This window comes from Chiloscyllium plagiosum, chromosome 21, assembly GCF_004010195.1.
Source record: "Chiloscyllium plagiosum isolate BGI_BamShark_2017 chromosome 21, ASM401019v2, whole genome shotgun sequence".
Classification (NCBI taxonomy): Eukaryota; Metazoa; Chordata; class Chondrichthyes; order Orectolobiformes; family Hemiscylliidae; genus Chiloscyllium; species Chiloscyllium plagiosum.
The window spans coordinates 42,628,971-42,654,840 of record NC_057730.1 but is presented as its reverse complement, the minus strand read 5'-3'; the positions used below and the strand labels follow the sequence as shown (position 1 = coordinate 42,654,840).

Here is a 25,870-nt window from a genome sequence, read left to right as displayed (position 1 = left end):
TTGTGAAACTTGAAAGGGTTCAGAAAAGATTTACAAGGATGTTGCCAGGGTTGGAGGATCTGAGCTACAGGGAGAGACTGTACAGGCTGGGGCTGTTTTCCCTGGAGCGTCGGAGGCTGAGGGGTGACCTTATAGAGGTTTACAAAATTATGAGGGGCATGGATAGGATAAATAGACAAAGTCTTTTCCCTGGGGTGGGGGAGTCCAGAACTATAGGTTTAGGGTGAGAGGGGAAAGATACAAAAGAGACCTAGGGGGCAACTTTTTCATGCAGAGGGTGGTATGTGTATGGAATGAGCTGCCAGAGGATGTGGTGGAAGCTGGTAGAATTGCAACAGTTAGGAGGCATTTGGATGGGTATATGAATAGGAAGGGTTTGGAGGGATATGGGGGCTGGGTGCTGGCAGGTGGGACTAGATTGGGTTGGGATATTTGGTCGGCATGGACGGGTTGGACCGAAGGGTCTGTTTCCATGCTGTACATCTCTATGACTCTATAACTCATGCTAATATATCTGTTGGCATCCAGCTTGTCATCAATGCCATCCAGTGCCTCAGAAACATAGTACTCAATCTTGATTGCATATGTGGCGTTGAGGTAGTTCAAATATGTAATGGACTTGCTTCTGAACCGTTCTCCATTTGGATGAAAATTCACATTAAGTCCAGGTCCCAAAATCTGCCTCAAGAACCCAGTTCCACAAGTTCAGCCCTAGAGTCACGGCGTCACCAAGTCATACAGCATAAAATCAGACCCTTTGGTCTAATTTGACAACTTTGACTAGACATCTCAATCTGACATAGTCCCATTTGCCAGCATTTGACCCATATCCATCTAAATTCTTCCTATTCATATACATATCCAGATGCCTTTCAGATGTGGTAATAGTACCCAGCTCCACCACTTTTCCTGGCAGCACATTCCATACATGCGCCATCCTCTGTTTGAAAAGATAACTGCTCTTGAGGCAGATTTTGGGACCTGGAGCTAATACGAAATTTCAGCGAAATGGAGGACAATTCAAAAGAGAGTCTACTACATGCTTCAGCTGACTCGACACTACATATGCAGTCAAGGTTCAGTACCATGTTTCTAAGCCACTGGATGGCATTGATCATAAGCTGGCTGCCAACAGATACGTTAGCATCTGCAAACTCACTAACTATGCCTCCTATATTCACATCCAAATCATTTATAGAAGTAACAAAAAGTTGTGGACGCAGCACCAACTCTTGTGGCCTTCGGCCCAAAAAGCAACCCTACATCACCACCTTCTGTCTCCTACTGTCAAGCTAATTTTGTATCTAATTGGCTAGCTTCTTCTGAATACTATGTGATCTAACCTCACTAACCAGTCTACTCCATGAAACCTTGTGGAACACCTTGCTGAAGTCCATCTGCCACTCTACCTTCAACAATCTTCTTTATCACCATTTCAAAAACCTCTATCAAGTTAGTGAGGCATGATTTCCCATGCACAAAGCCATCTTGACCATGCCTAATCAGTCCTTGCCATTCCAAATGCATCTAAGTCCTGTTCCTCAGAATCCTCTCCCTCAGAATCATTGTGCATGGAGGGGGTTCCTATATAGGCTGCTGTTGTGCCTCCATTTCTGCACCTTCTTCAATTGTCAGACATGCTGAGGTGCTTAGTCCTGGGGAGACGTCAGGGTCCTCCAGTGGGAGTCTTCTCTTGCATTACTGGGGATTGGGCATTGAAGGTTTTCAACACGGCAGCCCTGGAAAAATACAGAATACTAGGCCACCTGTGTTTTTCATGCCTAGAACAGTCCATGTCTGTGATGTGTTCAGTTAAAGCATTTATTTCATAGGTATTATATAAATACATTAAGGACAAGAGGGTAACTAGGGATAGAATAGGGCGCCTGAAAGATCAGCAAGGCAGTCCGTGTGTGCAGCCGCAGGAGGTGGGGAGAAACTAAATGAGTATTTTGCATCAGTGTTTACTCTGGAGAAGGACATCGAAGATATAGAATGTAGGGAAATAGATGGTGACACCTTGAAAATTGTCCATATTACAGAGGGTGGTGGTACTGGATGTCTTGAAACACATAAAAGTGGATAAATCTCCAGGACCTGATCAGGTGTACCCTAAAGTCGGAAGCTGGGGAGGTGATTGCTGAGATATTTCTATCATCAATAGTCACAGGTGAGGTGCTGGAAGACTGAAGGTTGGCTAACATGGTGCCACGATTTAAGAATGATGGTAGTGAAAAGCTAGGGAACTATAGACCAATGGGTCTGATATCGGTGGTGGGCATGCTGTTGGTGGGAATCCTAAAGGACAGGATTTACATGTATTTGGAATGGCAAGGACTGATTAGGGATAGTCAGCATGGCCTTGTGCATGGAAAATCATGACTCATGAACTTAATTTGAGTTTTTTGAAGTAGTAAAGAAGAGGATTGATGAGGGCAAAGAAGTGGACATGATCTTTACGGACTTCAGTAAGGCGTTCAACAAGGTTTCTCATGGTAGACCTGTTAGCAAGGTTAGATCTCAGGGAATACATAGAGAACTAGCCATTTGGATACAGAACTGGCTCAAAGGTAGAAGACATAGGGTGGTGGTGGTGGAGGGTTGTTTTTCAGACTGGAGGCCTGTGACCAGTGGAGTACCACAAGGATCGGTGCTGGGTCCACTGTTTTTCATCATTTATATAAATGATTTGGATGGGAACATAGGAGGTGTAGTTAGTAAGTTTGCAGATGACACCAAACTTTGAGGTGTAGTAGACAGCAAAAAAGGTTACCTCAAATTACAACAGGATCTTGATCAAAGGGGTCAATGGGCTGAGGAATGGCAGATAGAATTTAATTTAGACAAATGTGTGATGCTGCAATTTGGAAAAGCAAATCAGAGCAGCACTTATACACTTAATGGTAAAGCCCTAGGGAGTGTTGCTGAACAAAGAGACCTTGGAATGTAGGTTCATAGCTCATTGAAAGTGGAGTCGCAGGTAGATAGGATAGTGAAGAAGGCGTTCAGTATGTTTTCCTTTATTGGTTAGAGCAGTGAGTATAGAAATTGGGAGGTCATGTTGTGGCTGGTCAGGACACTGATTAGGCCACTTTTGGAATATTGCATGCACTTCTGGTCTCCTTCCTATTGGAAGGATGTTGTGAAACTCGAAAGAGTTCAGAAAAGATTTACAAGGATGTTGCCAGAGTTGGAGGATTTGAGTTATAGGGAGAGGCTGAATAGGGTGGGGCTGTTTTTCCTGGAGCGTCAGAGGCTGAGGGGTGACCTAATAGAGGTTTTAAAATCATGAGGGGCAGAGATAGGATAAATAGACAATGTCTTTTCACTGGGATGGGGGAGTTGAGAAGTAGACAGCATAGGTTTAAGGTGAGAGGGGATTGATTTAAAAGGCACCTAAGGAGCAATGTTTTCACGCAGAGGGTGGTGCATGTATGGAATGAACTGCCAGAGGCTATGGTAGAGGTTGGTACAATTACACCATTTAAAAGGAATATGGATGGGTATATGAATAGGAAGGATTTAGAGGGATATGGGCCAAGTGCTGGCAAATGGGACTAGATAAGGTTACAATATCTGGTCAGCATGGGCAGGTTGGACCGAAGGGTCTGTTTCCTTACTGTACGTCCCTATGACTCTATGAATCTATTTGAATGAGCTGCTCTTCAAAACCTTTGGTTGCACTTCACCCCCACATGTCTGATCTTTAGGCCACCTGATGCAAGGTCAGTTCGGCAAACTGGTCACTTCCTTGTGAATTTGCTCTTGACTCCCACCAAGATGGCCATTAATAAATCCGGGCAGTGGGCCATGGAGGAGATCATTTTACCTGACTACCTGCCTCCCTTTTGTGATTACATCTGAATTTGGATTCCCTGGAGGGGGAGTTGTCACTTCTGAGACCCATGGGCATTGCAGGCGTTAGGGTGCAATATCTCTCCCTAAAATCAGGTGGTTCTTTGATTCATTTGTTAATTTGATTATTAGTTTTCAATTGGTTCACACAGTAATATAAAATGAAAAATTCAAGTGTTGATCCACAAATCATCTATTTTGACTTAAACAAAGGCCTCTGCCTTGCATCCTCAAAAACCTGTAACTGCTTTCCTTTTAACAAGTTTTGCTTCTCTTCTAATTTTTCTATCTCAATATATCCACTTCTGATGCCCATATACACTGCAGACTATATCAAACTGCACAGGCAATCCTGTCCACAGAAAGCAAGACAATCCACTATATCAAACTGCACAGGCAATCCTGTCCACAGAAAGCAAGACAAATCCACTATATCAAACTGCACAGGCAATCCTATCCACAGAAAGCAAGACAAATCCACTTAGACTACAGTAATTACTGTCTGATCAGTCTACTATCTATCATCAGCACATAGAACAGATCATTGACAACACTATCAAGCAACACTTAGTCAGCAATCATAGCTATCGCATCTATTATCTTTGCAGTTCTTGCTTTTAGAACTCTAGGGTGCGGGGTATCAGGTCTAGGGATTTGTTGGATTTTAGTGTTTTAGATTTTTTTCATTATTTTTGGTTTGTTAACATTAATTTCCGATTTTAATCTTAGCCCCTAGGTTACCATATATTTCTGGAAAGAAACTTATGTCTTGCTCTGTAAAATGAGACATAAAATATTTGTTCAATGTTTCTGCAAGATCCTTATTCACCACAATAATTTCTCCTGTCTCTGTTTCTAAGGGATCAGTGTTTACTTCAGTTACTCTCCTCCTACTTATATACTTATAAAAGTACTTAGAATTTATTTTTGTGTTTCTGATTAGATTATTCTTCTTTCGTACTTTTTATCAACTTTTTGGTAGGCCTTTACTGGTTTCCAACTCATATCAGTTCTCAGACTTATTAATGTTTTCAGCAATATTAGAAGCCTCTTCCTTTAATCTAATACTGTCCTTACCTTCCTGAGTGAGACACAGATGGCTCTTCCATGTTGAGTTTTTGTTTTCAATGGAATGTACTTCTGTTGAATACCTTGAATTATTTCTTGGATTGTTCCCACAATTTATTTACAGCCATACCTTTTAGTTTATTTATCCAATTAACCTTAGTCAGTCATCCTTTCATATGTACATAATTGGTTTTGTTAAAGATTGTTGCTTGTGTTTGAAGTTCATTGGTTTTAAAATTAGCATGGAATTTAATGTTATTATAACTAGTATTTTCAACAGAACATTTTACTACAACACTACTAGTTAACCAGGATTTATGACACAATGCTAGTTTTAAGATTTTATTCATGGTTGGTTCCACAATATATGCTCCAAGAAACAGTCTATTTTCTCAGATGAAATAAAATTAAGATCCCCACAATTGTCACACTGCCTTTGTGACAAGTTTCATGAATTTCTTGTTTACTGCTCTGTTCAACTTTATAATTACTGTTGGAGGGTTCGCACAGTACTACCACCAGTGCTTTCTGACCCTTGCTATTCCTAATTTCCAGTTTACTGATTTTATCACATACTCTTCTCTGAGCCTATGCAACATCCTCCTCTTTTTCAAAGACAGCTGCAAAGTTTTCATTTAATACCTAAGCAATGCCCCTTACCTCCATGTGTAAATGCTCTTTTAAGTGGACCTACAACTTGTTTAAGCATTCTTTTACTATTTGTGTGTCTGTAGGAGTCTTTGGGTTTCCCCTTAATGATAGCTGTTAGACTTTTCTCTTTGCTTTTCTTATTTGCTTTTTCATCTCCCCTTTAAACTTTTGGGAGTTTAAGCAACAACAAGGATTCAAAGTTTTTCCTTGAACCTGCTCACCTGGTGCCTGGCTATCATTATTGCTGTCAGTATAAAATCCTTTAATTTTGCCAAAAAGGGTAAGGTTTTCCATTACAGAAATTCTAGGTGTGAATGATTGATTTTGAAATTACTATCGTACTCTTAACATCAATATTGCCCTGAAAGCACAAGAAGAAAATGGTGTTGAAGGAAATCTGATGGTAAATAGCAAGGCAAATTTGACTGAGGTTACAATTATGCTTGCAATTAATACAATTCAAAGATGCTATGCACCAACTACTTTTGAATCAAAACTAAAACCAGGAAGAAGTGTAACTCAAAAAGGAAAGGGATATTGCCAGTTCCAAACTTGGTCCAAGTAAAATGACCCAACATGGTCAAAGTAGCCTGACAAAATGTTATGAATGGTCTCATAATTATCATTGTAATGGGCAGTTGTACAAAGATTTAATCCAGTGTATAAAATTGCCACAGGACCAAAACATGGCATAAACAGAAATGGACCGGAAAAGCAAGTGAGCGAGGATAACTGGATGGCTGTACCAAAGAATCGACTCAGGGAGAATGTGCTGAATGGACTTCTTCTGCATTTGATCACTATGATTGAAGTATAGTCACTCCACTCTGCAGAATGGTTTTATACATTGAAAGAGGCTAGCACCACAAATACCTTATACATTTGCATATCACAACTGATCACTGATCAAACCAGCCACACTTAAAATGGATTTACATTTCCAGTCTAAAGCCCAATTCAAGGTACGATTTCCGAAAAATGAAGAAGCAATGTAATCTGCAAGCTAACTTATGATGACAACACAAAGAAGCTTCCCAGCAGCCTCTTCTATCTCTGTCAGAACTATTTCATGACTGACCAACTTGTCAGTACCAGATGATTCAAGAGGATTGAAATTTTAGCACTGAACGTGAATTGCTTCCTGACTCCCAACAGAGATTCTTTAGAATTTTCAAATAGACTGCTATAATTTTGGTAGCAGCAAAACAGAAAATAAAACATAATGAATTAAGTGTGGGGAATTGTAGGAGAATTGAGGTAGTTCTATTTTATCTCTTCTTTCATATTTTCTGTTTGGATTGTTCAGTACTTTTACTACAATAACCGTAGACTTTCATTGCCATTAGTGAAGCTTTGAAATTAGTGTCTGTTTTGCCTTTTAGTATTTATTTACATATACTTTGCAATATGTTGCTAATAAAATAACCCACAATTTAAAGATTGTCCATTCACAAAGAATGGCCATGTTGAATCCAAGAGAGAAATTTAAAGTAGGAAATGTAGGGGGGAGGGGGGGAGAGGGAAGGAGGTGCTTGGTGGGAGAGAATGCTTTTGGGAAGGCTCAATCCGGGCAGTGTTGGCCCTTCCACAGGATTTAGGATCTCTGGGTGGAACCCCTGACCCTGCACCCCTCACACCATCCAACAGCTCAAGAAGGGATCCAGGCCACAGGTGAATACTGGTGGGAGGGGGAGGTCAAGAAATTGGATGGATTTGGGGTGCAGACAGCAAGGTAATGCGAAAGCTTACTGCAGGTTCTCACTTCCTGATCCTGAATCTCTTGATCAGGCACTGACTGGTTTGTTTTTTGGGCATCCAGTATTGTGAACTCCCAGGTATCAACTGGCCCTGGGGCAGCACAAGAGTCCATGAGACTTCCTGCCCCAGAGACAATCAGGGCAGAGGCAGGAGGGTGTAGGAGTTCTCATGGGGCATCCTCCAGTCCTGTAGCTAAACTTGTCACAGGTAAGAAGGCATTAAATTTCATTCCATGTGCCTATAGGTTAAATAGAGTTTTACAATTAAAGTCTTCTGGCAAATATCTTATTTCATCACAAGATCTATTTATGATCATAACCCTTACCATTGTCAAATAAATTTTTGATACGAATAGGAGAAACTTGGCCAGTCATAATGTTAGAAGCAGACTTTTATAGTTCAGTGAATTATCTAAATTTGGTTTGTTGCACGACTGCTAACATGGTCTCTCATCCAAGACTGATGTCAGGAATGTAACTGTGCCTATTCTTGACAGCTATAAAGATAGATTTGACTGCAAAACAGGATCTTTCAACTGATAAGTGGCAGCAACGAAAATACAGCCAGGGGCTATCAGCAGTGTTGTCAATAGCAACAAGGTAGCATTCAATTCAGCTGTAGTCCAATGGATTGGTTTGAACTCATCTGCAGCTTTCAGAGATCATCAAGTAAATCTTCCTTTTTCAGTTTTTAGAATCTGGCAGATTTGTAGAAAGGCAATCAAAGAAAAAAAATGGCAGTTTGGCTTTCTGAATACATCTTTTTGCCAAGGATCCATTTCACCCTTAGCCATATTCCTGAAAAAGCGTGATATTAACAGTTCAACTTTTGCCATGATCGTGAAACTAGTGGACTAATAAAAAAAATGCTTTGATCCAAGTACTTTGTCTTCAAACATTGTTTTATTTTTGGTGAGGCAATATTTGTTATGTTACTTGTTACATGAGCTTGGCAGCTGTACATTTTGGTACAACGTTTTACATTTTAACTCTTGTTGTATAGTTTTATCTCAATTACTCTCTTCTCCAATGCAAGTTCAGACTAAATCAACTGCAATACACAGTTGAATGTGCCCTAAGCAGACCCAAGCTGTAATTATCTGGAAAAGGTAATCATGGTACTTCTTAAATCTTTGCAGAATACATCAATTGAGATTAAAACAAGCCATGAAGGAAGCCTTGCCTGACAAAAACATGACTACCACCAACACCAGACAATGGCGCTCCTAGGTGGATTTAGAATTTAAGATGTTCGATGGACTTTTTAAGTGACAAATATACTTTTAAAACACCAGTTTCAAATTATCTGAATTTTATGATGTCACTGATTTATTTAGAAAATCAAACACTTTGAGCAGAATTCTTGTCAGAGGTGCTGTTTCAGTGCACGTATGGCAGCACTTAATTTTTTTTGGAGGAAATCTGGTTTTGTCTGAATTCTCAACTGCAGAACATTTCAAATATTTTTTTCATGGGATGTGGGTGTCACCAGTAGCACCAGCATTTGTTCTCCATCTCTAATTGTCCTTGAACTGAGTGGCTTGCTAAAGCCATTTCAGAGGGTAGTTAAGAGTCATTCACATTGCTGTCAGTCTGGAATCAGATAAGATAAGGATGGTGGATTTTCTATGAATTCTTACATCAACTCATCATAATGCCTTTTATTTTTTGTACAGTTAGCATTATAGACTGAAATTAGAAGACTGTTTAAAAAGCCAAGAATTGCTGCATGCTTTGAAAAACAAGGCAAATGGCCAACATAATTTAAACAGCTGCTCAAACAGGCAGTAATCTAATTATAGGCTGCAGATGAACTGGAGTCAAGGGACTTTGGTTGACAACAAGAAGTTTATTAGTCTATGGAAAATTGACCAGTTATTGATGACACAGACCTTTGCCTATCAGCAAGCATGTGACTGGTTCTCAGGTAACTGAGCAGCTTAGGGTGGGAACAAAATATAGAGAAGTTGACAGATCTCCACCAGCTCAAGAGCTATCTCTGTTCTCCAGTAAAATCCACTTTAAACCTGAAGAAAACCAGTTTATCTTTCCTTCAGCAATTGCTATTACCTGTGACTGTTAATTGAGAACTCTTTTATAAGTGAACCAGACATGCTGTACCTCTTGCAAACCAATGGAAGTATTGAGAAATGGAAGGCAGAGAAGAAACGTTCTGATCAGAAAAGAGAAACTCAACAGATCAACTGAACTGCTTTCCCAGTTTTCCCCCGTCCATGTGTTTGTTTTCCTGTCTGTCTATGTGCTGATGGAAAGAGGAGTTTACAAGGAGATTAGGGCTTTAATTTGCAGTGTTGTATGCCAACAGTTTGTAACTGTTTACCTGTAGCCAGATTCAATGTTTATAATAAATAGTAATTCTTATTAACAGCACAGAAACGCAGTCTATGCTTTCCGTTAACCTGGACCTAGAAGATGATAATTTGGGGATTTTCGAAGACTTATTTTAAAATATGTAACTTTTCTGATCATTCTGGTAATAGCAGGGCTTGATTTCCGGAATGTAACCCCCATGAGTAGTGACAATAGTTTCATGAGACTACTTGGATGAGAATATAGGAGGCATGGTATTCCGAATTTATTTCTTGAATTGAAATTCCCCAAGTGCTATTTGGCATTTGAACCGAAGTCCCCAGTGCATTCTTCTGTTGATTACGTGTTCATTGAAATTACCCCTTTACTAGTATTTTTGTTTAATGGGAGTGCCTAGTGTGCAAAAAAATACACCTGCCACTTTGAGGTAAGGTTCTACATTTTAACTGGGGGTGAAAATCAAACTTCGAATCAGAGAGTCATGGGATCATTCAGCATTGAAACAAACCCTTCAGTCCGACATGCCGACCAGATTTCCCAAACTAAAATGTCCCATTTTCCTTTGTTTGACCCATATCCCTCTAAATCTTTCCTATTCATGTATTTGTCCAAATGTCTTTTAGATGTTGTAACTGTACCGGCATCTTATCACTTCCTCCGACAGTTCATTCGATATTTGCACCAACCTGAGTGAAAAAGCTGCCACTCGGGTCCCTTTTACATCTTTCTCCTCTCACCTTAAAACCATACCATGTAGTTTTGAACACCCCCACCCTAGGGAAAAGGCCTTTGTTACTCACCTTGTCTATGCCCCTTATGATTTTATAAACCTCTTTATCCTTCCTATAGCAGGATGATCAGAGCTATGCACAGTATTTCAAAAGTGGCCTCACCTATGTCCTGTACAGCCAAAACACGAAGTCCCCACTTCTATACTCAATGCTCTGACCGATGAAGGCAAGCGTGCCAAATGCTGTCTTTTTCATCACATTTACCTGTGATGCCAATTTCAAGGAACTATGTCTCTCTGTTCGATAATACTCCCTACAGCCCTATCATTAATAGATCAGTCCTGCCCTGATTTGCCTTACCAAGATGCAACACCTTGCATATATCTAAATTAAACTCCATCTGCCACTCCAGTGGCCCAAGTGATCAAGATCCCATTGTACTCTTCGATAACCTTCCTCACCATCCAGTACACCACCAATTTTGGTGTCATCTGCAAACTTACTAACCATGCCTCCTATATTCTTATTCAAATCATTTATATAAGTGGCAAACAACAGTGGACCCAGTAGCGATTTTTGCAGAACACCACTGGTCACTGACCTCCAGTCTGAAAAACAATTCACTACCACAACACTCTGTCTCCTACTGTGAATCCAACTGGCTAGCTCTCCCTGGATCCAACATGATTTAACTTTACTAACCAGTCTACTATACAGAAACTTGTCAAAGGTTGTAGACAATATCAGCTGCTCTATCCTCAATCTTCTTGGTCATATCCTCAAAAAAGTAAATCAAGTTTGCAAGACATGATTTCCTACACACAAAGCCATTCTGACAATTCCTAATCAGTCCTTGCCTCTCCAAATGCATGCAAATCCTATCTCTTAGAATCCCCTCCAATAACTTACTTACCACTGACATCAGATCCATTGATCGATATAGTTCCCAGGTTTTGAAACCCCATCAAAAACTTCCAAATGGAAGAAAATGGGAGTCCTGCTTTTAATGGGCCTCTAAAACTTTGCAACATCCCTGAAAAATGGTGTGCAAGAACAAATTATCGGAAGTTAGGGAAGAAATTATGGGGCCGCTAGCGGAGATATTTGTATCATTTACAGCCACAGATGGAAGACAAGAGGGTGGCTAATGTCTCTTTACTACAGAAAGGCAGCAAGGAGAAGCCTGGGAACTATAGACTAGTGAGTCCGATGTCAGCTGTGGGTACATCCTGCTGAAGAGTCTGGAATATTCTGAATATTTTCACAACCTTCAGATATCAGTATTAGGTGCTCTATTGTAATGTTTTTCATCATAAAGATTTGTTCTGTAAGGGCAGTAATTCATCATAAGAATTTGCTCTTACATTGATTATTGTATATTTGTTAACATGCATCACAGTGCTTTCCACTGAAATAAAGCACAATGAGATTAGACAAAATTGTCATTGGCTGACCTGACCATAGGGGCTGTTTTCTCATTAGAGAGTTGACTGGTGGTGGTTTAACCTGAGGGTCGTCAAGCCTCAGATAAGGGGAGAGGTTGAGAATGTGAGTCCAAAACGTATCAAAAACCACATTGTTATCTTTTCTACTGTGATTTAAATGGCTTTGGCTGATTAAAAGGAAGCTTTGTGTTACACTTGATCAACATCTACTTCTCTACACTGAAAGGCAGATAAACTGTTAATTGCCAATCATCATTAATTGGTGCATTTCCATGACAGTACCTGTACCAATCACAACTCTCCCCTCAGAATCCCCAAAGTATGGAAACAGTAAAAAGCTTGTTTTTTCTCGAGTTGGTATTCTTATGAATTGTCCTAAAGAGTACATGTTGAAAGACTTCAACAAAATCTCTCTTTTTCAGCAATACTCAAATTCTCAATTAATCCTGACTTTTAAGGTTCTGAAGACTAGTTTCAAGTCTACTGGTATTCAACAGTCAGTACAGATCCACACCTGAATTGGATATTTATAATTCCCTTCCAATTAGATGATCATATACAATTATAGAGGGGTTAAAAGTTAAACTAATATTTATGCACGGTCTATTTGTGTTAATTTGTTATAAATTATTTTAAATTGGTAGAATACTTTCATTCTCAATCTTAATCAACCAAGATCTTGGATCGTCTCCCAGCTTCGCATCTCAGCACGAAGATGCCTCTGTTATTCATGCAGTCAAGAACAACCATTCTCAAATTTCAATAAATATTTCCTTACCAAGTCAAGTGTAATAAGAATGACATTATGCCAACATAAATTTCCAACCCTATTAAAGGTTACAATGTAATTGTAACCAATGTATGTCATGTTTTTAAAACGGCATATGGAACACAGAGATTCTTGTGGATTCCATTGTTATTTAAGTAAATTGTCTTTGGACCAGAAATAAACTACAAGTTTGTTTATGTTATCAAACTGGGAGGGACAGCAAATAAGTAAGAAAGGCTCACTAAATGTGGAGGACCTCTACAGAGCAGATGTTTTGACTGAAGACCAGCAGCTGCCATTTCTCTTGAATCATTGCAAACTCAAGAGGTTAGGAAATAGTGATAGTATAAATTAAATGGTATTATTCTTAGGATCTGCGAAATACAAATCAGAATATTTTCCTAACTGTAAGAGACGAGCAGCTGTGGAGGAACAGGGATTTGTATGTCCATTTACATAACTCATTAAAACTAGTCAACAGCTATAATAATTTATCATAAAGAATAATGAAATGTTGGTCTTTACCTTAGGAGGCTGGAATACAAAACAAGGGTGTGTCACTTCAGTTGTACAGAATCTTGGTGAAACTCCATCTGTGGTGATTGGGTCTTAGAAATGATTGATTGGCCTTGAATGGAGCTATAACACAGGTTGACCAGTATGATTTCAGGTCTTAAAACACTCAATTGCAAATGTTTTGTGAATGTAGTTTGTAGTGCTGAGAATTTAGAAGATGCTTAAAATGAAAAGAAATGTAATTGGATAGTCCAGGAATTATTTACACTGGTGTCAGAATTCAGAGTTGAAAATTGTGGCACTGGAAAAGCATAGCAGTCAGGCAGCAACCAAGGAGCAGGAGAGTCAACGTTTCGGGCAAAAGCCTTTCATCAAGGATGTGGGGTCGGGAGAGGGGTCTAAGATATAAATATTCACAACTCTGCCTGCTCCAGACCCACCAAACTTATCTCTGCATACCTTGACACTATCCTGGCCCCCTTGGTCCAGGAACTCCCCACATACATTCGGAACAAATGGAGATCCCTTGCAGCTCCCCCCCCACACCCGGTAGGCAGGTCGTCAAGCACTTTTCACACCTGCCAGGATGACAGGCAATGGGGCTGATGCCGACTTAAAGCCTGAACTGGCCTTTAATTGACCACATTAAGGTCTTAGCTGTGCCTACACAAGAAGAATCCTAGCCCTCTCAAAATGAATGCTAATGTTGCATTTGCTTTCCTAATAGCCAAATGAACCTGCGTGTTAATCCTTAAGGGAATCCTGAACTAGGACTCCTCAGTCCCTTTGTGCTTTAGATTTCCAAAGCCTTCCCTATTTAGAAAATAGTCTACACCTCTATTTTTCCTGCCAAAAGGCATAATTTCTCACTTTCCCACATTGTATTCTATCTGCCCACTCTCCTAGCCTGTCATTTTACAGCCTCCTTGTCCCTCCACGTATCTTTATGTCATCTACAAACTTAGTAACAATGCCCTCAGGTGCTTCATCCAGATCATTAATGTATAACATGAATAATTGTGGTCCCAACACTGACCACTATGGAGCTCCACTAGTCACCGGGTGCCATCCTGAAAATAACTGCTTTATTTCTACTCTGTGCCTCCTGCAAGTCAACAATCTTCTATCAAAGCCAGTACTTTGTGTCTACAACATGGACTTATCTTATTCAACAGCTTCCAATGCAGCACCTTATCAAAAGCCTCTGAAAATCCAAATAGATCACATTCACTGGCTCTCCTTTGTCTAATAAGTGCAGGTTAGGTGAATTGGCCATGCTAAATTGCCTGTAGTGTTAGGTGAAAGGGTAAATGTAGGGGAATGTATGGAGATTGCACATTCTCCCCGTGTCTGCGTGGGTTTCCTCCGGGTGCTCCGGTTTCCTTCCACAATCCAAAAATGTGCAGGGGAGGTGAATTGGCCATGCTAAATTACCCATAGTGTTAGGTTAAGGGGTAAATGTCGGGAATGTGTCTGGGTGGGTTGCGCTTCGGCGGGTCGGTATGGACTTGTTAGGCCAAAGGGCCTGTTTCCACACTAAGTAATCTAATCTAAGCAATCTAATCTAATCTAATATGGTTGTTTTCTCCTCAAAGAATTCAAACTGTCAGACATGATCTCCCCTTGATGAAACTGTGCTGACTTAGTCTTATTTTACAATGCACTTCCAAGGTGGCATGGTGGATCTTTGGTTAGCACTGCTGCCTCACAAGGCCACGGGCCAGAGTATGATTTCACCCTCGGTCGACTGTGTGGATTTTGCACATTCTCCCCGTGTCTGTGTTTCTTCCTACTTGCGCAAGTTCGGTGGATTGCCATCCTAAATTGCTCAAAACGTCCATGGATATGCAGGTTATGTGGACTAGCCATGGTAAGTGCAGGGTTACAGATCGGGTAGGGGAGTGGGTCTAAATGGAATGTTCTTCAGAGGGTCGGTGTGGACTTTTTTTTAGATTAGATGCCTTACAGTGTGGAAACAGGTCCTTCGGCCCAACAAGTCGACAACGACCCTCTGAAGAGCAACCCACCCAGACCCATTCCCTTACATCTAACACTATGAGCAATTTAGCATGGCCAATTTACCTAACCTGTACATCTTTTGGACTGTGGGAGGAAACCGGAGCACCCAGAGGAAACCCACGCAGAAACGGGGAGAATGTGCAATCTCCACACAGGCAGTTGCCCAAGGCAGGAATTGAAACAGGGTCCCTGGCGCTGTGAGGCAGCAGTGCTAACCACTGAGCCACTGTGCTAACTTGATGGACCAAATAGCCTGCTTCCACATTGTAGGAATTCTATGATTCTAAGCACTTCACAATCTCATCCTTAATAATGGACTCTAAAATCTTAACAATGACAGAGGTCAGGCTAACTGTCCTATAATTTCCTGGCTTCTCCCTCTCCCCACGCCTTAAACAGGGGTGTTACAGTATCGACTTCTCAGTCTTCCTTACTCTAGGGACTCCTGAAAGATCACCACCAATACCTCGACAATCTCCTCAGCTATCACCTTCAGACACCTGGGGCATAGTCTATCCGGTCCAGGTGAATTATCCACCTCCTGCCACTTCAGTTTCCCCAGCATCTTCTCCTTAAAAATGGCCACTATACTCACCTCTAGCCCCTGATTTTCTTTAAGTTCTGATTTGGTACCGGTGTCTAACACCATGAGGACTGATGCAAAGTACCTATTCAGTTTCTCCGTCATTTCTTTGTTCCCAATTACTTTCTTCTCCAGCCTCATTTTCCAGTGATCCAATCTCCACTCTTCTCTCTCTTACCTTTTAGATAGAATCGTTGAATAGATTCCCTACAGTGTGGTAACATTTGGCCCAACAAGGTCACACCGAGCCTCCAAAGAGTAACCCACCAGACCCATTCCCTTACTATATTACTGTACATTTACCCTTGATGGATACAAAAAACTCTTGCAAATTCTTTTTATGTTACTAGCTAGCTTACCCTTCTCCCCACTATTGCTTTTTAAAATTATTCTCTGCTGGTTTTTAAAGGTTTCCCAATCCTCTGGCCTCCCACTGATCTTCACCACATTCTATGAGCTTTCTTTTGCTTTTATGCTGTCCCTGACTTCCCTTTACAGCCATGGCTGCCTTTGTATATTTCTTCACTGTTGGGATGGATTTCTGCTGTGCCTCCCAAATTATCCCAGAAACTCTGGCCATTGTTGTTCCACCATCTTCCCTGCTAGACTCCCCTTCCAATCAACCCTGGCTGGCTCCTCCCTCATTATTTTTAGTTACTTTTACCCAACTGAAATATCATTAAATCTGATTGCGGCCTCAGCCTTTCGAACAGAAGGGTGAATTCTATCATATTACAGATACTGTTCCGAGTATGGTCATTTCACCTTCAGCTCCCTAATCAAGTCTGGCTCATTACACATCACCAAATCCCGCACTGCCTTTTCCCTATTAGGCTCTACCAGTGCTGCTCCATACAAAATCTAATAGACATTGCAGTAATTCCTTAACTTGGGATTTGCTACCAGTCCACGTGCTGCAGATTGACACACAATGTGGTTAGGTAGGGAATTCCAGGATTTTGACCCAGCGACAGTGAAGGAATGACAGTATATTTCTTAGTCAGAATGATGAGTGGATTGGAGAGGTGATGGTGTTTCCTGTTACCATGTATTTGCTGCCATTGTCCTTTTCGGTGGAAGTGGTCATGGGTTTAGATGATGCTGTCATTTTGGTGAATTTCTGCACTGCATCTGGTACATAGTACACATTGTTACTACTGTTGGTGCTGTGAACAATTCTGGATATTCTTTATGAAAAAGGATGGAATAACACAAGCACTTGAAATAACAAGGAGAAATTTAGTTGCTTTATATTCTACAGGAAGATATATTTAAATATTTTAGTGGAGGTAGGAAAAGACAATTTAGATTTTACTACTTAACATTGACAGTAAGGTTGATATTGGTTTCTGCAAGTTCAAGAAATAGACAAATATTAGAGGTCATCATTCATCTTAGACACTATGATTAGTGAAAATGCTATCATTTCTGGTCTTTAATTTATCTATGCCCTTTATATTTCTGTAATGTTAATTAATTAAAACTAATAAAGGTTGCTTTTGGGAAAATTAGATGGTCCAGTGGTGCTGCACTGTTGCTTCACTTCTGCACCCTAAATTTGAATGTAGTTCAAAACTGACTAGATGACCTTACTCCTTGTCACACTGAGGTTGAAAGGACCATCTTCTGACACATCATAGCAATAGAATGAAGGGAACAGAGTCTCTACATTCTGAAAGATCACTATTCAGTTTAGTTCTTCTTTGTTTTTGGTGGGGTGGCAGTGTTTAAAATTGACCAGAGACCTTGCATCTGATTGTCAACCATGATCCCGTTTGTCAGATCATATTGGATTACGAATCGCTTTTAATACCCTTCTTATCAAAGGTTTGCTTGCCAGTCAGTGTTGAAGCTCCATCAAGGAGGAACCAGAGGATGATCCACGCCTGTTGAACCATACTCTAACTAGCAGGCAAGGTTTTCAAGAGAGAAGGGAAGGAAGGAAAATTAGGATCTAGCAAAAAATAGAAATGAAGATGTTAGCTCCACAATCTAGTTAGTGGCTACATGCAAAAGATCAGTTCTCCAAATAAGAATTTTTAAGCAAATTGATACTCTTACTTTAAAATGTAACAAAGATGGCTCTCAATCCAAAGATTGCAAATGCAACGTTCTTGAAATATCCTTGACAATAAACTTTCCCCTCCTACTAATAAATAGCAAGACACCAACAAATGGAGAGGCTTGAAGGTTCCTAAATTTATAACCCACGCAAAGTACCAGAACTTCATATCTTGAAACATGAGCTTACTATTTTTTGTTAACAGAACTTGACAGTGGAATATACTGTCAGCAGGGTACATTCTGGCAATATACACAAACCTTCGAAGATGCGTGCAAGTTAGAATGATTACACCAGCATTAAACATTCCTCTATCAACATTTTTCAACCAAGAGGTATTTCATAAATGAATATATCATTAAAACCACTTATTCAAAGATGATCAATTTTCAGAAGTTCACAATGAAACTTTGTCACTGATGTGTTCATGTCAGAGGGAGGTTAATCTGTAGAACTCTTTGCTACAGAGGGCTGTAGAGGAAAAGTCATTGAGAGTTATTTAAGACAGAAATATATAGGTTCTTGATTAATAAGGGATTAAGGGTTATAGGAGAAGGCAGGAGATGAGGTCTAGAAACATATCAGCCACGATCTAATGTTAGAGCAAATTCAAAGCCAAATGGCTTAATTCTGCTCCTATATCTTATGCAGAGACACATATCTGAGACTAAGGAATGGTGTTTGCTATTGAAATCAAATTATATATACCTATTAGCAGGACTTGTCTCCCCCTTGTCTTCTCCCAAAAGTGTTGACCAGTGCCATGACTGCTAAGCAATCTCTTATTTACTGCATAGTTATTTTTAAAGTGCAAATATACCGAGCAAGTGTTGGAAAGTGAAGCATCCAGAAGGATATCATAACTAAGTGATGGAAATGTGTTGCTGGAGAAGCGCAGCAGGTCAGGCAGCATCTAGGGAACAGGAGAATCGACGTTTCGGGCATTAGCCTGAAGAAGGGCTAATGCCCGAAACGTCGATTCTCCTGTTCCCTAGATGCTGCCTGACCTGCTGCGCTTCTCCAGCAACACATTTCCATCTCTGATCTCCAGCATCTGCAGACCTCATTTTCTCTTCTATTATAACTAAGTGTAAAGTTGTCTCTAACCAACCTTCACTGGTATGGAAATTTCAGTAATAATCCCCAAACAGTGATCAAAAACAAGAATCTTGGTCAATTTTCTCTTCCAAATCCAAAGGTATTGAGTGTAAGTATAGCTTTCTGACCGACAATTTGCATTTCCTTGGTCGGCAGGGATCTGTATTCATCAAATAAAGTACCTGAACCATTCAGAAAGCCTTAAATAGTAACTTTCAAACTGTGAGATAACTTAACTTGTTAATAAGAAGCAAATGAACATATTCTGGTTAAGATGGTAAAGGTAAAAAAAAACCAGAGGAATATCTGTTTCTCTCTCAGCTGACTATGGCAGCCACAATAAAAGATACTAGATTAACTAAATATATCATTTCAGGACTTACCATCATCTTTTGTTCTTTCTATTACAGGTGGTGAACTTGTCTCTCCATCCCCAATTCTGGTAAATGCCAAAACTTGAATCTCATATGGACTATACTTCCTCAGATCATTTAGGACAACAGATTGTGTAAAATTTCCTTTCACAAGATGAGTGCAAATACTTAATTCAGAATCTTTCTCTTGGTACAGGATCTGTAAATATAGGCAGTTTAATGTACAACAGCGAAAGTGTACTTTTAATACTCCACACATTTTAACTCTGAGTGAAAGAAATGTCATATTACAAAATATGCACACATTTTCTGAAATTAAAAATTTAATTTCTAACACTGGAAACAGTGTTAACAGGAAAAGGTAAATTTAAAAAAAATCAACCACTTCAATTACTGGATTCTTGAAATAAAACAATTTTTTAAAAAAAGTTTCTTTGTTTGTTAAGTCTACATTTTAATCCTGCTCAAATGTTTGAGATATGTTTTGTACTCTGCATGAAATTAATATACAGCTTGTTGCATGAAAACCTTTCACATAATAGGATACTTAATGATATTACACTGGAAGGCACAAGAACGATGGAGTACAAAATTTAAAATTATGCTAAGCAATCAAGTTCTTATCAAGATAGCTCAACAGGTTTACAACTGGGCTGATCAATGGCTAATGAAGTTTAACAGTGGTGACTGCGTAGTACTGACTACTAGGAATTAACCTCGAAGAGAATAATTGACAGAGCTTCCTCCAGTTCAAAATTAAAATCTGCTTCTTTTGCCTAGAGGCAAAAATTCTCATACAGAGAACCACAGATTTGCAATAAATCTCAAACAAACTTCTGGGATAGCAGGATGAGAGCGCAATAAGTTGCTGGGATTCAAGGCTGAAAAGAAAATTGTACAGTTTGACTTCAGTCATGTGTACCAGTTTGGCTTAGTGGCAGAAATCTTGCCTCCAAGTCAAAAGGTTGAGTTTCAAACTCTGCTTCAGTAACTTAAGAAAATAATCCATACTGACAGTTGTATGGAATACTAAAGATGGCTGCATTGTCTGACCAACCTTCTTTCAGATGAGACGTTAAAATCCCATCCATCAGTTCAATTCAACATAAAAGATCACATGCCACTATTTAAAAAAATAGCTGAATCCTCCAGGCGTCTGGCCCAACATAAATCATCCCACAATAAAAACATAATATGGATATAAAAACAGAAATGAACCGATTATTAACTCTTTGCTGTTTGTCAGATTGTGCTATGCTGCCCCATTTGCCTATGACCAACAAAGAATTCATATTAATACTAACTGACAGATTGCAATAAACTTTAGGATATCATGATTTTTAAAGGCTTCCCAATCCTCTGTCTTCCTACTGATCTTCACCATACTGTCTGTGTTTTCTTTTGTTTTTATGCTGTCCCTGACTTTTCTCGTCACCCACTATTGTGTCATCCCCTTCTTAGTATGCTTCTTCTTCCTTGGGATGAATTTCTGCCATACCTCCCGAATAATCCCCAGAAACTCTTGCCATTGCTGTTCCACCATTTTCCTTGCTAGGTTCCCATTCCAATCAATTCGGGTCAGCTCCTCCTTCACGTCTTTGTGGTTATCTTTACTCAATTGTAATATCTGATTGTATACACCTGATTCCAGCGGCTGCCTCTCAAACTGCAGCGTGAATTTTTTCATATTATTACAGGCTGACTTGTAGGTAGCTGGTGCTCCCATGCATCTGTTGCTCATCTTCTACACAGAATTGGTTGTGGATTTGGAAGGTATTTTCAGACCACCTAGGTGAGACACTGCAGTCCATCTCGCAGTTGTACACACTGCTGCCATTCTTCATCAATGATGAAGGATGTGAGTGCTGGTGGTGATGTACTGTGTTCTAATCAAATGGGCTGCTTTTTCCTGAATGGTATCCAGCTTCTGGAATGTTGTCAGATTCAACTCATTCAGATAAGCGGACAATATTCCATCATGCTCATGACTTTTTGTATAAGAGTTGGTGGCAGGGTATGGGGAAGAAAGGAAATGAGTTACGTGCTGCAGAATTTGTAGCCTCTGAACTGCTCTTGCAACCATAGTTGACCCAGTTCAGTTCTTGGCCAATGCCAACCGCCAGATAGTGGCAGCAGGAAATTCTTAATAGTGACGCCATTGAACATCAAGACGTGATGATTAGCTGTTTTCTTATTGGAGATAACCATTGCCTGCAACTTGAATGGCATGAAGGTTAATTGTCAGTTATCAGCCCAGGGCTGGATGTTGTCCATGTCCTGTCATATATGGACAAGGTCTGTTTCAGTATTTGAGAAGTTGTGAATATTCCCATTTCTGATCTTATAGAGTCATAGAGATATACAGCATGGAAACAGATCCTTTGGTCCAACCCGTCCATGCCGATCAGATATCCCAACCCAATTTAGTCCCACCTGCCAGCACCCGGCCCATATCCCTCCAAACCCTTCCTATTCATATACCCATCCACATGCCTCTTAAATGTTGCAATTGTACCAGCCTCCACCACATCCTCTGGCAGCTCATTCCATACACGTGCCACCGTCTGTGTGAAAAAGTTGCCCCGGAGGTCTCTTTTATATCTTTCCCCTCTCACCCTAAACCTACGCCCTCTAGTTTTGGACTCCCCGACCCCAGGAAAAAGACTTTGTCTATTTATCACCAAATGCCTTCTTCACTATCCTATCTACCTGCGACTCCACTTTCAAGGAGCTATGAACCTGCACTCCAAGGTCTCTTTGTTCAGCAACACTCCCTAGGACCTTACCATTAAGTGTATAAGTCCTGCTAAGATTTGCTTTCCCAAAATGCAGCACTTCGCATTTATCTGAATTAAACTCCATCTGCCACTTCTCAGCCCATTGGCCCAACTGGTCCAGATCCTGTTGTAATCTGAGGTAATACACTTTGCTGTCCACTACACCTCCAATTTTGGTGTCATCTGCAAACTTACTAACTGTACCTCTTATGCTCACATCCAAATCATTTATGTAAATGACAAAAAGTAGAGGGCCCAGCAAAATCCTTGTGGCACTCCACTGGTCACAGGCCTCCAGTCTGAAAAACAACCCTCCACCACCACCCTCTGTCTTCTACCTTTGAGCCAGTTCTGTATCCAAATGGCTAGTTCTCCCTGTATTCCATGAGATCTAACCTTGCTAACCAGTCTCCCATGGGGAACCTTGTTGAATGCCTTTCTGAAGTCCATATCTACTGCTCTGCCCTCATCAATCTTCTTTGTTACTTCTTCAAAAAACTCAATCAAGTTTGTGAGACATGATTTCCCAGGCATAAAGCCATGTTGACTATCCCGAATTAGTCCTTGTCTTTCCAAATACATGTACAGCCTATCTTTCAGGATTCCCTCCAACAACTTGCCCACCAACAGCTGAAGGTGGTTTGGTTGAGAACACCACCCTGAGGAACTCCTGCAGAGATTCCTGAAGGCTGGAATGATTGACCTCCAACAGCAGCAATCATCTTACATTATTCTGGGTACAACTCCATCCAGCAAGGAGGTTTCCCTCTGATTCACATTAACTTTTGTTTTACTTGGGCTACTTGATGTTATACCCGGCCAAATTCATACTTGATGTCAAGGACATACACTCTCACCTCACCTCTGGGATTCAGATGTTTTGACTATGTTTGGACCAAGATTGTAATGAGGCCAGAAGCTGAGGGGCCATGATGGGACCAAATTGAGCACCAGCAAACAGGTTAATCCTTTGCAAGTGCTGCTTATTAGTACTGTCAATGACTGCGTCCATCACTTTACTAACAATCGAGTAAGTGGTGAGAGGGACATGCATGGACAATTTTCCATATTGTCAGGTAGATGCTAGCATTGAAGCAGTACTGAAACAACTTGGCTAGGGTCACAATGAGCTCGAAAACACAAGCCTTCAGTACTATTGCGGAAATGTTGCCAGTACTCTTAGTCTTTGTAGCAGTTTCTTGATATCACATGGAATGAATCAGATTTGTTGAATACTGTCATCTATGATGCTGGGGATCTCTGAAACAAATTCAGATGGCCATCCACTCGGCATTTCTGAAAATTAATGCCAGTACTTCAGATGGGGATATTTGGAAAGTGTCCACTTACTGTTAACTATTTAATGGTACACCACCATTCACCACGAGAGTGGTAGGACTGGACAGCATAGATCAGATTCATTATGGGATCACTTAGCCTTGCCTGTCTATTACATGCTGTTTCTGCTGTTTGGTCTGCCATTAGTCCCGTGTTGTAGCTGTCCAAGTTGGCCCTTCATTTTTAGTTATGCCTTGTGCTTCTGCTGGCTAGCCCTCCTGCACTTTTCATTGGACCAGGGTTGATTTACCTCTAAGTGATAATGATAAGGTGAGGGGTATACCAAGCCATGAACTTACAGATTGTGGTTCAATACAATTCAGCTGTTGCTGATGGCCCACACTGACCAATAGACGCCTGGTTCTGAGTTGTTAGATCTTGTTCAAAGTCTATCACATTTAGTACGGTGCTGGTGCCACACAAGACAATGGAACATGTCCTCAGTGTGAAAACAGGAGTTATCTCCAAAACGTGAGGCCACTCCTAATATTACTGTTAAGGAAGGATGGACTTGTGACAAGGACGTCAATGAGATCCAAGTAGAACTTCTCTTTTGTTGGTTCCCACAACACTTACTATGGGCGCGGATATGAAGCTATGTCCTTGAGGATTCAGTCAGCTCTATTAGTAGCGGTGCTATGATGATGGGCACTGAAGTCCCCCTCCCAGAGTACATTCTGTGCCCTTGTCACACTCAGTGCTTTCTCCAAGTGGTTTTCAACATAGCATAGTACTGGTTCATCAGCTGAGGTGTGGGGTGAAGAGAGTCAGTGGGTAGTAGTCAGCAAGAGGTTTTCTTGCCCATGACCTGATGCCATGAGATTGCATAGAGGCCAGAGTAAAAGATAAATGTCTGTAGAGGGTATGCCACCATGTAGCCATCTCTAGTGACAGTGGACATCCTTTATAAGGTATGATTCCATAAGTATGACAATGTCAGGCTGTTACATAGCCTGTGGGGTAGCCCTTCCAATTTTGGCACAAGGTCCCAGATGTTGTAGGGTTGACGTGGATGTGTTTGTCATTGTCAATTTTGGGACCTAGGTTGATGTATGATGTCAAGTGCGAAATCATTTTCATTTCTTTCTTTAGGCTTTGTAGTAGTTTTATAGAATAGTGTGTCTTGCTAGGCTGTTTCAAAGGACAGTTAAGAGTCAATCACATTATTGTGGTTTGGAATTACAGTTAGGCCAGGAGGTAACAATGGCAGTTTTTCTTTCCCTAAGGGCATTAGTGAACCAGATTTTTTTCGGACAATGAACTGCAATTAAATGGTCACAATTAAGCTAGTTTTTAGTTCCAAATTTTATTAAATTCAAATTTCTCCATTTGTCATGGTGCAGGCTTAGTGGGTTTCACTGGATGACCACCACTTATTGCCTGGCCCTAGTTACCCTTTAGAAGGTGGTGGTAGATTGCTTTTTTGAATTGCTGCAGTCCATGTGCTGTAGGCAGATTTGAACAAATGTCCCCAGAATACTGACTTGGCATTCTGGATGGATTATGATCCAGTGATATTCCCAAAAAGCTACTGTTTCTCCTCAATGAGTTAGTGGATCCCTTTGGATTAACAGAGAACTTTTCTGATCATTCAAATAATAAGAATTTTGCCCTGCAGTCACCAACATCCCTGAGACCCCATCATCAAACACTGGTGGGCAATCACAGACACAAGATTTAACCTGATATCCATGTTAGTGCAGTGGGTACATGAGGAAGCAGCATTTGGGAACTCTGATGAGTAGCTCATGCTGTGACTGAAAATTCCTTTGATGTTTTACAAATTTCATGTCAGCAGGTGATGCAACATCAACCACTTAATTTGACAAAGGTAGCTGCAACATCACTCTAGAATCTATATATATATCCAGGAATATCCATACAATATCCAGGAGAGAGTAGCTCACTTGATGCTCCTGTCATTTGACACTCATTTCATCATTACCATGCTATAGCTGCAGTACACAAAATCTGCAGATTGCAACGCTGAAACTCACCTTTATTTTGACAGCCCCACCCTTCATGATCCATTGCCATTATTAAAGATAATAGTAGTAATAACATGTCACCACCCTCAATTTCCTTTCTAAATCGCACCATAACCTTGGACATACATCAGTAGGTCAATCACCAGCACCTTCTCAAGGCTAGACAAGGATGAGTAATAAATGTTGCCTTGGAATTATCATCCACAATTTGAGAACAAATGAAATTAAATACATTAATTAAATTAAACACCCACTATTATGATGTGTATATAAAACACACATGACAATTATAAATAGAATAAGCTATGAAATGCACTGAAAAATCATTTTAATTCCCATTCATGACTCAGCCCATATTTCAGTTGTAGATAATTTTATCACCCTTCACAGGATCTCCTCTATTTAGAGAAAGTGAGGGCCACAGATGCTGGAGATCAGAGCTGAAAATGTGTTGCTGGAAAAGTGCAGCAGGTCAGGCAGCATCCAAGGAACAGGAGAATCGACGTTT

The 25,870-nt window shown here is 40.4% G+C and overlaps 1 protein-coding gene across 4 annotated transcripts in view; it reads right to left on the bottom strand.

The window, feature by feature from the left end:
- The window catches only part of sdk1a (sidekick cell adhesion molecule 1a), an 856,101-nt gene that overhangs the window by 135,279 nt on the left and 694,952 nt on the right, over positions 1 to 25,870 (bottom strand). For all 4 annotated transcript variants that reach the window (XM_043711901.1, XM_043711903.1, XM_043711902.1 and 1 more), the window contains one exon: positions 19,269 to 19,458. In XM_043711901.1, the coding sequence (XP_043567836.1) occupies positions 19,269 to 19,458 (190 nt within the window). The remainder of the gene's footprint in view (positions 1 to 19,268; positions 19,459 to 25,870) is intronic.